Genomic DNA, 14,494 nt, shown 5'->3' with positions numbered 1-14,494 from the left:
TCATTTAAGAACCAGAGAACCTCAAGGCTTAAATTCCAGATATGATATGATACATTTCTGGGAGTGATATGACATTTCAGTTTATTTGTGCTGTCATTTATTCCTAGCATTCCACATATGTCTTATACTGTGACTTGTGTCTACGGTCATACAATATTTAACTGACTGTTTTGTAATAACATTATAGGTTTCACTCATTATATGGAATAGTACAAAATATAGCCTTACATTATTTCTTTATTTACTATATAGTATAACAATATTATACAGTATTCTGTTTGTGCTTTAATAATATCTATGGGATGCAAACATTATTGTTATAATATCTGTAGCAAGTTTATTCTACTTTGACTCCCATGTATATATATATATATATATATATATATATATATATATAGTCATTTCAGAAGTTAAGCACTCACTGGACTTCAGTCATCTGTGTAATAAACAATATTTATTGGTGACGTTTCGGGACACAAACAGTCCCTTCCTCTGACAAACAACAATACAAAATGTCAAACTTTTAAAGGTGAAAAAAGCCCTCCCCTCTGTGAAAAACCAATCACTGTAGTCTGCGTGAACAACTTGGAGAGACAAGTCTCTTGATAGGTCTGTGATCAAAAATCAGATAAATTGATTGGACAGAAACCTGTCAATCAAAGGTGCATATTCGTTTGACTTATAAAAAGTGTGTTAAAAACAAAGTACCAGGTCAGCAAATAGTAGAAAGCATATGTGGACAACAAAGGGTGTCAATATAAATGTTGAATGAGGCACGGTTGGCGCAAGAATTGCATATTACACCAACCAATAGAATTAATCAATGCAGAAGGTATGTGCCCGGGCAGCCAATCACACTCATTGTTAGCCGGAGGGTAAAATGAGTCACCATTATTCGACTCCACCTCCAGACTTGTCCGTGTAACATAGTTTAACTACATCAGACCATCTATGTCAGTCAGGTTGTACAACGGGCTCTCACATTTATGTACCCAAATATAGGATTATCGGTCACTCACAGAACCCCAAAGCCATTATATCAGTATGTCAGTAACTGCACGCCGGAAACATAAAGTGATGTCACCCTGACCACCGGGAGCGCACACATGTCACGCTCGCCACAATAAGCCCTCCGGCTAACAATGAGTGTGATTGGCTGCCCGGGCACATACCTTCTGCATTGATTAATTCTATTGGTTGGTGTAATATGCAATTCTTGCGCCAACCGTGCCTCATTCAACATTTATATTGACACCCTTTGTTGTCCACATATGCTTTCTACTATTTGCTGACCTGGTACTTTGTTTTTAACACACTTTTGTTCACTTTTATAAGTCAAACGAATATGCACCTTTGATTGACAGGTTTCTGTCCAATCAATTTATCTGATTTTTGATCACAGACCTATCAAGAGACTTGTCTCTCCAAGTTGTTCACGCAGACTACAGTGATTGGTTTTTCACAGAGGGGAGGGCTTTTTTCACCTTTAAAAGTTTGACATTTTGTATTGTTGTTTGTCAGAGGAAGGGACTGTTTGTGTCCCGAAACGTCACCAATAAATATTGTTTATTACACAGATGACTGAAGTCCAGTGAGTGCTTAACTTTTCTGAAATGACTATCATACCTTAAAGCACCCTGGCAGCTGTTGACAGATGGTGAGAGTGCACACACTCACAACAAAAAAATTCTATATATATATATATATATATATATATATATATATATATATATATATATATATATATACATGGGAGTCAAAGTAGAATAAACTTGCTACAGATATTATAACAATAATGTTTGCATCCCATAGATATTATTAAAGCACAAACAGAATACTATATATATATATATACCTCTAGTTCTAGTATTGGAATGTCTAATAGTTTAGTATCACGTTTTGTACGTATACACACAGTTTTGATTTTTAAATATACTTTAGCTCATGTATTTAAGAGGGCATCTATGCTATTATACTGATATTTTTTATTATTTTGAGCTGTCTTAATGTTTCTGTTGTGTATATATATATATATATATATATATATATATATATATATACCATATTTGGGATCCTTTGTTATACATCTATATTGTTCTGGTACTATCTAGATATGCCTTTTTCGTTCTGCTTTTCTTTCTTTGCATAGACTTGTATTTGCAAATTATTGCAATATAATATTAGCTGTATGTATATGCTTATGAAAGATTTTGCTGTGTTCCATTTCATACTGTTGCTATCTTGTACTTAATACAGGCTTGGCTCTTCAGTCGGGCTGTAAAGGGTTAATGAGACTGTGTATTTTGAGGGTGTTCTTTGTTTTAATTAATTCTGCCCAATCAGGTAATACGTTACCTGTTTTAAGTAACATCTATCTATTAGCACCGCATGCTATGAGTACGGCCTGAGGACTGAAACATGTTAGCATTGGTGCTCTGTCTTCTTTTTCACTGTAGGGTGCTTCCTATGTTTTAACGTTTGTTTAAATAAAGGACATTTTAATCCAGTGGCTCCACATCTTCGTTCTTCTACATTGCACCAGCAATTCGGAGCTGCTGTCTAGCTGCCTGGTCCGGTTACAGCAGTTGCCAGGCATCATTACATTTCCCCTCCCCTGCAACACGTCATTTCCCCTCCCCTGCAGTGCTATGCGGGTCCCAAGCGGCACTTCTACTGTACCCCTTTACCGGGGTTAAACATACAGCAGTGTAGGGGTGATAGTCTTAAACTAACATGATCTAACCAAGTAGAGAATGTTATTTTTTGATTATTATGTTCCTTTAAATGCAAACTGTTAATTAGAATCTATTCCTTCCTCAGGCCCTGTTGTTGCAGGAGTAGTGGGCCTGACTATGCCAAGGTACTGCCTGTTTGGTGATACAGTTAACACTGCTTCTCGCATGGAATCTACCGGGTCACGTGAGTAGCAATATGGGTGGGCTCCTCTGTCATTTGTAAGATATAGCAATGGCCTAGTAAACCATAAAAACACAGCTGCTACTAATTCACACTATCGCTACTTTTTATCATAACATAGACTCTGTGTTATAGAGAGTACAGTTTTACATTTATTATTTTATTATTGTAATGTATTCATAAATATTATACTCATTTCTTTATCTAAATAAAACAAATAAAATGACAAATCCTCTGTATACAGTCATTATTTCAGTGATTTCATTGTACTGTACACAAGGGCTTGTGAATTTACAGCTGAAGAAATCCTGTCATATACAATGTTAGTGGCGATTCCAGCAAAATAAAAACAAAATTCTGATTCTTCTGCAAGGGGGTTAAACACACAGTAGAAGTGCCGCTTGGGACCCACTATGCACTGCCGGACCTGAGTGAAAACCACCGCTGATCTAATCAGCAGCGATAGTCACATGACTATGATCAGCAACAGTTTCCACTCAGGACCCACAGTGCTCTGCGAGTCCCGAGCTGCACTTCTACTGTGTGTTTAACCCCTTTGCAGGTGTTAAACACACAGCAGTGTAGGATCAGTAGTCTTAAAATGACATGCTCTAACAAATTAGAGCATGTATGTGTTTGACTACTATGACCCTTTAAAGGGACACTAAACCCACGATTTTTTCTTTAATGATTCAGATAGAGCATGTAAGTTTAAGCAACTTTCTAATTTACTCCTATGATCAATTTTTCTTCATTCTCTTGCTATCATTATTTAAAACGCAGGAATGTAAAGCTTAAGAGCAGGCCATTTTTGGTTGAGAACCTGGGTTATGCTTTCTTATTGGTTTGCTAAATGTAGCCAATAATAAGCAAGCTCTATCCAGGCTTCTGAACCTAAAATGGGCTGAAGCTTTAAATTCTTGCTTTTTAAATAAAGATAGCAAGAGAACAAAGAAAAATTGAAGGTAGGAGTAAATTAGAAAGTTTCTTAAAATTGCATGCTCTATCCGAATCATTAAAGAAAATTAGGTTTAGTATCCCTTTAAGTACAAAATTTGACTTCTAACCACTCTAAGGAGCATCAGACAAGCGCAATTTTTAGCATTATGTTACAGAAAAAGCAAAAAAAATAAACAATGATTATTATACAGCAATGCTGTTTTATTTTCATATTGCAAAAATACAGTGAAAGAAATTAGAAATAAGCATAAATATTTTAAAAAAGCAAGGTGACTTGGCACACATATTACCAATGTCAGCTTTATTGCTGAACACATTGGTAAGCCAATGACAAGAAGCATATATGTGCATCCACCAATCAGCAGCTAGCTCCCAGCTCCTGAGCCTGCCTAGGTATGTTTTTCAACAAAGGATAGTAAGATAAAGAATTAAATTAGATAATAGAAGTACATTGAAAAGAAAACAATTGGGTGTTTCATATCCCTTTAACTATACCCAGTTTGACAGTCTCCTTTTCCTTTGCAGCCTATCGGATCCATGTCAATCAAAGTACTGTAAGAACACTTAAATCATTAAATGAAGGATATCTTTTGGAATTAAGAGGAAGAACAGAGCTGAAGGTAGGTGATTGGCATTTATCACAGTCACAGTATGATCTAAAGTGAATTCAGGGGTTATAATTTGACACGTACAAAAAGTAAAAGATCAATTTATCTAAGATGAGCATGTACCTAAAACTAATATATAGACATTTTTTTATTATTTAAAGAGAAACAAATCAGAGTGCACACTTTATTTTAAAACACCTGAATGTGGGTACATGTTTTTGGGTATAATATTCTACTAAGACTCAAATCGAAGCTATAACCCAAACTGCAGTAAATTAGGGAACTCCATATAGTCTGGAAGGAATTCAATAAAATGATGGCTGCTATCTGTTATTGAGAACTTCCTTGTGCAAATATTTTATGTGACTTAAAAAAAAAAATCACAAGATTTTCAAAATTATATTAAAGTAAGATTCAGATAAATTAATTTAATTAGAAAATAATATTTCAAATTATTAATTAATTTTCTTTAAATGCATAATAGGACATTATGTTCTTCTTTAATATAATAAGGTAATTTTGGAAAATAAATTAAATTGTTTCTCTGCAGAATACTTAAAGGAACAGTCTAGTCAAAATTAAACTTTCATGATTCAGATAGGGCATGTAATTTTAAACAGCTTTCCAATTTACTTTTATCATCAAATTTGCTTTGTTCTCTTGGTATTCTTTGTTAAAAAACTAAACCTAGGTAGGTTCATATGCTAATTTCTAAACCGTTGAAGGCAGCCTCTTATTTGAGGGCATTTTGACAGTTTTTCAGTTAGATATGCCTGGTGTTAAACTAGTCAGAAGGACACACTAACCTCTCTGTACATATAGTGATACAATTGGTATACATGAAATTGAAATCTTACAGCGCTAGTTTCTGTAAGCCATATAGATAACATTGTGCTCGCGCCTGTGGAGTTACCTAGGAGTTACCACTGATTGGCTAAAATGCAAGACTGTCAAAAGAACTGAAATAAGGGGGCAGAGGCTAAAGCCTAGATTTGGAGTTCGGCGGTAAAAGGGCTGTTAACGCTCCGCGGGCTTTTTTCTGGCCGCACCATAAAATTAACTCTGGTATCGAGAGTTCAAACAAATGCTGCGTTAGGCTCCAAAAAAGGAGCGTAGAGCATTTTTACCGCAAATGCAACTCTCGATACCAGAGTTGCTTACGGACGCGGCCGGCCTCAAAAACGTGCTCGTGCACGATTCCCCCATAGGAAACAATGGGGCTGTTTGAGCTGAAAAAAAACCTAACACCTGCAAAAAAGCAGCGTTCAGCTCCTAGCGCAGCCCCATTGTTTCCTATGGGGAAACACTTCCTACGTCTGCACCTAACACTCTAACATGTACCCCGAGTCTAAACACCCCTAACCTTATACTTATTAACCCCTAATCTGCCGCCCCCGCTATCGCTGACCCCTGCATATTTTTTTAAACCCCTAATCTGCCGCTCCGTAAACCGCCGCCACCTACGTTATCCCTATGTACCCCTAATCTGCTGCCCTAACATCGCCGACCCCTATATTATATTTATTAACCCCTAACCTGCCCCCCACAACGTCGCCGACACCTGCCTACACTTATTAACCCCTAATCTGCCGAGCGGACCTGAGCGCTACTATAATAAAGTTATTAACCCCTAATCCGCCTCACTAACCCTATCATAAATAGTATTAACCCCTAATCTGCCCTCCCTAACATCGCCGACACCTAACTTCAATTATTAACCCCTAATCTGCCGACCGGAGCTCACCGCTATTCTAATAAATGTATTAACCCCTAAAGCTAAGTCTAACCCTAACACTAACACCCCCCTAAGTTAAATATAATTTAAATCTAACGAAATAAATTAACTCTTATTAAATAAATTATTCCTATTTAAAGCTAAATACTTACCTGTAAAATAAATCCTAATATAGCTACAATATAAATTATAATTATATTGTAGCTATTTTAGGATTAATATTTATTTTACAGGCAACTTTGTAATTATTTTAACCAGGTACAATAGCTATTAAATAGTTAAGAACTATTTAATAGTTACCTAGTTAAAATAATAACAAATTTACCTGTAAAATAAATCATAACCTAAGTTATAATTAAACCTAACACTACCCTATCAATAAAATAATTAAATAAACTACCTACAATTACCTACAATTAACCTAACACTACACTATCAATAAATTAATTAAACACAATTCCTACAAATAAATACAATTAAATAAACTAGCTAAAGTACAAAAAATAAAAAAGAACTAAGTTACAGAAAATAAAAAAATATTTACAAACATAAGAAAAATATTACAACAATTTTAAACTAATTACACCTACTCTAAGCCCCCTAATAAAATAACAAAGCCCCCCAAAATAAAAAATTCCCTACCCTATTCTAAATTAAAAAAGTTACAAGCTCTTTTACCTTACCAGCCCTGAACAGGGCCCTTTGCGGGGCATGCCCCAAGAATTTCAGCTCTTTTGCCTGTAAAAAAAAACATACAATACCCCCCCCCCAACATTACAACCCACCACCCACATACCCCTAATCTAACCCAAACCCCCTTAAAGAAACCTAACACTAAGCCCCTGAAGATCTTCCTACCTTGTCTTCACCATACCAGGTTCACCGATCCGTCCTGGCTCCAACATCTTCATCCAACCCAAGCGGGGGTTGGCGATCCATAATCCGGTCCAGAAGAGGCTCCAAAGTCTTCCTCCTATCCGGCAAGAAGAGGACATCCGGACCGGCAAACATCTTCTCCAAGCGGCATCTTCGATCTTCTTCCATCCGGAGCGAAGCGGCAGGATCCTGAAGACATCCAGCGCGGAACATCCATCCGGACCGACGACTGAACGACGAATGACTGTTCCTTTAAGGGACGTCATCCAAGATGGCGTCCCTCGAATTCCGATTGGCTGATAGGATTCTATCAGCCAATCGGAATTAAGGTAGGAATTTTCTGATTGGCTGATGGAATCAGCCAATCAGAATCTAGTTCAATCCGATTGGCCGATCCAATCAGCCAATCAGATTGAGCTCGCATTCTATTGGCTGATCGGAACAGCCAATAGAATGCGAGCTCAATCTGATTGGCTGATTGGATCAGCCAATCGGATTGAACTTGATTCTGATTGGCTGATTCCATCAGCCAATCAGAAAATTCCTACCTTAATTCCGATTGGCTGATAGAATCCTATCAGCCAATCGGAATTCGAGGGACGCCATCTTGGATGACGTCCCTTAAAGGAACAGTCATTCGTCGTTCAGTCGTCGGTCCGGATGGATGTTCCGCGCTGGATGTCTTCAGGATCCTGCCGCTTCGCTCCGGATGGAAGAAGATCGAAGATGCCGCTTGGAGAAGATGTTTGCCGGTCCGGATGTCCTCTTCTTGCCGGATAGGAGGAAGACTTTGGAGCCTCTTCTGGACCGGATTATGGATCGCCAACCCCCGCTTGGGTTGGATGAAGATGTTGGAGCCAGGACGGATCGGTGAACCTGGTATGGTGAAGACAAGGTAGGAAGATCTTCAGGGGCTTAGTGTTAGGTTTCTTTAAGGGGGTTTGGGTTAGATTAGGGGTATGTGGGTGGTGGGTTGTAATGTTGGGGGGGGGTATTGTATGTTTTTTTTTACAGGCAAAAGAGCTGAAATTCTTGGGGCATGCCCCGCAAAGGGCCCTGTTCAGGGCTGGTAAGGTAAAAGAGCTTGTAACTTTTTTAATTTAGAATAGGGTAGGGAATTTTTTATTTTGGGGGGCTTTGTTATTTTATTAGGGGGCTTAGAGTAGGTGTAATTAGTTTAAAATTGTTGTAATATTTTTCTTATGTTTGTAAATATTTTTTTATTTTCTGTAACTTAGTTCTTTTTTATTTTTTGTACTTTAGCTAGTTTATTTAATTGTATTTATTTGTAGGAATTGTGTTTAATTAATTTATTGATAGTGTAGTGTTAGGTTAATTGTAGGTAATTGTAGGTAGTTTATTTAATTATTTTATTGATAGGGTAGTGTTAGGTTTAATTATAACTTAGGTTAGGATTTATTTTACAGGTAAATTTGTTATTATTTTAACTAGGTAACTATTAAATAGTTCTTAACTATTTAATAGCTATTGTACCTGGTTAAAATAATTACAAAGTTGCCTGTAAAATAAATATTAATCCTAAAATAGCTATAATATAATTATAATTTATATTGTAGCTATATTAGGATTTATTTTACAGGTAAGTATTTAGCTTTAAATAGGAATAATTTATTTAATAAGAGTTAATTTATTTCGTTAGATTTAAATTATATTTAACTTAGGGGGGTGTTAGTGTTAGGGTTAGACTTAGCTTTAGGGGTTAATACATTTATTAGAATAGCGGTGAGCTCCGGTCGGCAGATTAGGGGTTAATAATTGAAGTTAGGTGTCGGCGATGTTAGGGAGGGCAGATTAGGGGTTAATACTATTTATGATAGGGTTAGTGAGGCGGATTAGGGGTTAATACATTTATTATAGTAGCGCTCAGGTCCGCTCGGCAGATTAGGGGTTAATAAGTGTAGGCAGGTGTCGGCGACGTTGAGGGGGGCAGATTAGGGGTTAATAAATATAATATAGGGGTCGGCGATGTTAGGGGCAGCAGATTAGGGGTACATAGGGATAACGTAGGTGGCGGCGATTTGCGGTCGGAAGATTAGGGGTTAATTATTTTAAGTAGCTGGCGGCGACGTTGTGGGGGGCAAGTTAGGGGTTAATAAATGTAATACAGGGGTCGGCGGGGTTAGGGGCAGCAGATTAGGGGTACATAAATATAACGTAGGTGGCGGTCGGCAGATTAGGGGTTAAAAATTTTAATCGAGTGGCGGCGGTGTGGGGGGACCTCGGTTTAGGGGTACATAGGTAGTTTATGGGTGTTAGTGTACTTTAGGGTACAGTAGTTAAGAGCTTTATGAACCGGCGTTAGCCAGAAAGCTCTTAACTCCTGCTATTTTCAGGCGGCTGGAATCTTGTCGTTAGAGCTCTAACGCTCACTTCGGAAACTACTCTAAATACCGGCGTTAGAAAGATCCCATTGAAAAGATAGGCTACGCAAATGGCGTAGGGGGATCTGCGGTATGGAAAAGTCGCGGCTGAAAAGTGAGCGTTAGACCCTTTAATCACTGACTCCAAATACCAGCGGGCGACCAAAACCAGCGTTAGGAGCCTCTAACGCTGGTTTTGACGGCTACCGCCGAACTCCAAATCTAGGCCTGTGATACCAGGTATTCACAGAGGTAAAAAGTGTATTAATATAACAGTGCTGGTTATGCAAAACTGTGGAATGGGTAATAAAGGGATTATCTATCTTTTAAAACAATAAAAATTCTGCAGTAGACTGTTGCAGTAATAAGATATAGTTATTTATGTGATAGGCATAAAACCTAGGCTATGTCAAATGTGGTTTAAGGTTTCAAAACTTGCACAAGTTATTTATGGTTGAGCAACATTTAATTGAATGGGGTTGGGCTTTTGATTGTCTTAGCTGCAAAATAATAATATATTAATAATAATAATACATTTTTTTGCAGTTTAGATATTTACCTTAACTTTCAAAAAAGCCTTGCAATGTTGAATATTACTGTATATATTTTGTCATATTGACTATTACTTAAAGGCTGCAATTTCTTTCTAGTCTGGGGCTAGTGTAAAATAAACAAACATATTATTTTTATAATAATTAAAGAAAAATTTAATTATGTTTGGAAATTATACGTTTGCACTGTAGAGCTCTGGTTAGAATCTCACTGATTGCTGAAAACTTGAGCCAGTTCTTAAAAATATTTTCCTCTATTAGTAGATCAGGTTAAAAACTTCTGTGATTCATGTTTTATATTAGATATACAGGTATGTTTTATATTACATATATGTTTTATATTAGATGAACCATAAGCCATAAGGAAAAAAGCAAAAATATCATTAAATCTTGCTATATGATCATAAAGGCAAACAATATTCCACTTTAATACCAAAAACTAGCATTCCAAATCAGCTGTTTTCTTTCATGGTTAATTTAGCCATAAGTTCTACTTTTATGCACTCCAAAACATCAAGCATTCCACTAAGCTTAAAGGGGGAGTGCTTCTATTAGATTCACTCACGAGTTTTATTCCAGTCTATAAGAACAGCTCTTTGGATGGATTTCAAATGTTTTTCAAAATTGACACCATTCCAATCAATTAAAAACTTGACTGTTTTAACCATTTCTAATGACTTCATACAGTGTTAACGTGTCATATAATGTGCACTGAGATCCTTTAGCAACAGTTTTCACATCTGTCACAAACACGTTTCACACCACAATTTTCAGTTATATAATTCTAGATTGTTTACTTTTTGAAAACCCAGTTTGGCTGTTTAATATGAGATTTTTTGGGGGCTGTCAATTTTGTGCTTGTAATGTTTTACATTATAACAATGATTGCTTACTGGTTTCCTTAAAAGTGTATAAATGGTTCCAATCTTACTTTCAAACTATGAAAGTGTTTACGGCCATATAGGCCAAGGTTATTGACTAACTACCATGGCGATATAGCCTATATACGTTGTAGACCTGCATGTAAGAAGGCTGAGTGCACTAAGAATTTAAATGTTATAAAATGTTGGGTAATTTCCAGTAAACTCCTCTATAGACACAAAATAAATAAATTATCATAAAAAAAATGTCCAACTCCTGTACAGACTTCCCACAAAAGGTCACAAACACATCCAGACACATCAAATGCAAAACAATAATGAAAATAATCCTATATAATATTTACAGTATATGTACAATTCTCTGCATTATTAACTCAAAACTGTTTAACTCATCCAGACAACTGCACAAATAAGGAAAAAATAATGTTATGTATTGGGCACTGGATGCCTAAAATATAAATCTTAGTTTTTTTATTTCTAGTAATTTAAGAAGAGTTACTTTTGCACATTCTATTTGGTGTCTGCAATATTTGCCATTAAGACTTTCTTAGTCCAACTTAAGTAAAATTGTTCCTAAGCTCATTGTAATGGTTTTCTTTGCTTTCTTTGGATAAGGGTAAAGGTATTGAAGAAACTTATTGGCTGGTTGGAAAAGAAGGTTTTAGGAAACCGTTACCTGTCCCACCAGTGATCAAGTCAGGGTAAGCGGAGGGACCATGTGGTCCAGGCGCAGGATATCCTCTTCCTGTCAACCTGTTTTTTACGTCACTATTTTGATATCGTTCACAGGCAGATGGGTCATGGTTTGCTGCAGGATGACATAACCGCTTTCATAAGAAGAAAAGCAGAAAAGCAACTTGCAAGAAAGAATAACTGAGGTAATGTTATGCATGAAAATGTATAACATTACATGTTTTATGTGTCAAATCACTTCTCGTGGTATCTGATGGCACTTTTCTCCTAATTGCTTGGCAATAATTGGGAGGTTAACTATTCTGGTTTGCAATTAAACTCAGGGAATATTTAAAAAAAACATTTAATCAATTTGTTTGAACAAACATTAGGACATCTTGCTAGCGTTAGTGTTAGGCACAGGGTCAGTATGTGTATCCTTGAGTTTTGGAGGCATTTATCAACCTAATTTCATTGGTTCTTTTGTTATTTTAATGCTTAAAGCACCAGACCCTTCTTAAAAAAAAACCAAAACGATTCAACATTTATTATCAAATGACAATGAATTCGGTGAACAATTTAGCTGCAACATTACAGGATTTTTCTTTAAACACAATATTCTAATTGTTTCTTAATATACTTTCTTCTTACCATTTTTGCTTATTTTAATCTCTAAAAAAAAATTATTAAAGAAAATTCACAAAAATCTGAAAATGACACTTCAGTATCCTTGGCAAGTTCCAACATAGGATTTGAGGATTTCTGAAAAGAAGACCTGGACAGTAGATTAATGGTATGCTGACATTTCCTTTGCTACAAGATCATTATGAGGAGTTGGTGCTTTAAACGGACAATCAATCATTTTTTTTGTTGTTTGCCTCAGCTTATGAAGATTTAGCCAGCTAAGAAAACTAAAGAGCAGATTCATCCTCTTGGTGTAATGCATAGTAGACTACAAACAGCGGCATTAAGAAATGGAAAATAGCAAGTTTGTTCTATTAAAATTATCTTCTCAATATGAATTTCGTATCTTAACTTTCTATAATCTATTGTCTGAAATTTCTTAATGCCTTCTTTCATTTTGATTTCAATACTTAATTCTAATATTCCTATAAATTATAAATGTTGTTATCCAAACAGACTAAGTCCCTGATTATCTAAAGCTCACTGGTCTAGCAAGAATGCCTAACATGTTTCAACAGTACTGTGAGATCCCTAAAAAATATTTTAAAAAGGCAAATTTTAGCTTGAACGCGTACATTACAATATAAAGATAAAGCACCCCCCCCCCAAAAAAAAAAAAAAAAAGATTTTGCATGATTTCTCTCCAATCATTTCTATTTCCTTTACTCGTATATGACAGTTTTAGCTGGAAAAGCTTCTGAAACAATAGCTTCACTTTAGTTGTATACTGCAATTTTAATCAATTTCAAGTGTAGTAAGATATTTAACAAGGAAAACATAGTTTTCTTTCTTCCACTGAATCCATAGGTAAGAAAAAGTTCCAGGAGCTTGGTATTTAAATCTTTGCAGGATCATCCTGCAGCAAACGGCCAACCAATGTAGGCTGGATTCTATAAATGAATATAATGTCTGGGTTATGTTCAACTGAAATCTATATTGATCTTGCTATAACATCTATAGAATCTGAGCAACTATCTACACTGTATATATGCAAATTATTCTGCATTTACCTTACTAATGATAGGATTTTCTCAAAAACGTACCATTTTTTTGATAATATAATGTTTTGTTTTTTTTTTAAATCAATAATGGAATTTTCCCCGTTCATTGCCATTCTGATGCTATTTGTAATAACATTAAAAGAAACTTTTCTAAAACAATTATAGAATCTTGGGCCAAACCTGTTTCAGAATTTCATGTGTTGATAAATGACTCACAAAATACTTCAGTGTTTCTCAGCAGGATGTAATTTAGAATTTTTATTTTATCTTATAATTCTACAGCTAGAATATTAAAATATATTGAACCAATTCATAATATCATTTTTTTTATAGTGTAATGCAATAACGCCAGAAAGTGGGAGGTATCTGCTGTATGATAATTCCCCATTTTCAGCAATATTCATTTAGTTCATTTTGCATTTAGTGAAATAAAAAATAATTAAAAATAAAACACAGCTAACAAATCTTCCTAGGATGAATTGAAAATGGCATCTAGAGTTTGTCTATTTGCACTCACATATATATTCTTTAATTATTAAAATGCTACCTGAAACCTAAACAAATATTTTTGTGTGATCTTTTTTTTTAATGTTACTTTTAAAGTCTATAGCTATTGGCTGTGTACACAGATACAAAATTAGGCTGATGAGTAGCACTTTGAGTTTAAGATAGTAAAGACAGCAAAGTGTAAAATAATGCATTTAGGGAAGAAAAATCCAAATGTTAATTACAGACTCAATGACACTTTACTGACTGTTACAGATGAGGAACAGGACTTGGGAATTATTATTTCAGATTATTTAAAATTTAGTAAACAATGTAGTAATGCAGCGAGTAAGGCTAGCAGAATGCTTGGATGTATTGGTAGAGGTATTTGCAGCAGAAATAGTAAGGTTCTTATGCCACTTTATAGATCATTAGTTAGGCCTCATCTTGAGTATTGTGTGCAGTTCTGGAGGCCATATCTTCAGAAGGATATTAACAAACTTGAATCTGTGCAAAGGAGGGCTATCAAAATGGTACATGGTCTAAAAAATAAAACTTAACAGGATAGGCTCAATGACCTAAATATGTATAGCTTAGAGGAGAGAAGGGAAAGAGGTGATATGATAGCAACTTTCAAGTACATTAAAGGGTTTAGTAAAACTGAGGCTGTGGGTATTTTACATAAAATTGAAAATTCAAGAACAAGGGGTCATGAGCTCAAGCTAAAGGGTAGTAGATTCAGG

General features: G+C 35.6%; 1 protein-coding gene across 1 annotated transcript in view; it reads left to right on the top strand.

Moving 5' to 3' along the window:
• GUCY2F (guanylate cyclase 2F, retinal) overlaps positions 1–11,785 on the top strand; it is a 220,213-nt gene extending 208,428 nt beyond the window's left edge. Inside the window, exons 15-18 of the mRNA XM_053699145.1 lie at positions 2,821–2,919; positions 4,402–4,496; positions 11,524–11,609; positions 11,698–11,785. Coding sequence (XP_053555120.1) covers positions 2,821–2,919; positions 4,402–4,496; positions 11,524–11,609; positions 11,698–11,785 — 368 coding nt within the window. The remainder of the gene's footprint in view (positions 1–2,820; positions 2,920–4,401; positions 4,497–11,523; positions 11,610–11,697) is intronic.
• The last annotated feature ends 2,709 nt before the right edge of the window (positions 11,786–14,494 follow it).

Source organism: Bombina bombina, chromosome 1 (assembly GCF_027579735.1).
Source record: "Bombina bombina isolate aBomBom1 chromosome 1, aBomBom1.pri, whole genome shotgun sequence".
Taxonomy (NCBI): domain Eukaryota; kingdom Metazoa; phylum Chordata; class Amphibia; order Anura; family Bombinatoridae; genus Bombina; species Bombina bombina.
This window is presented reverse-complemented; position numbering and strand designations above follow the sequence as displayed.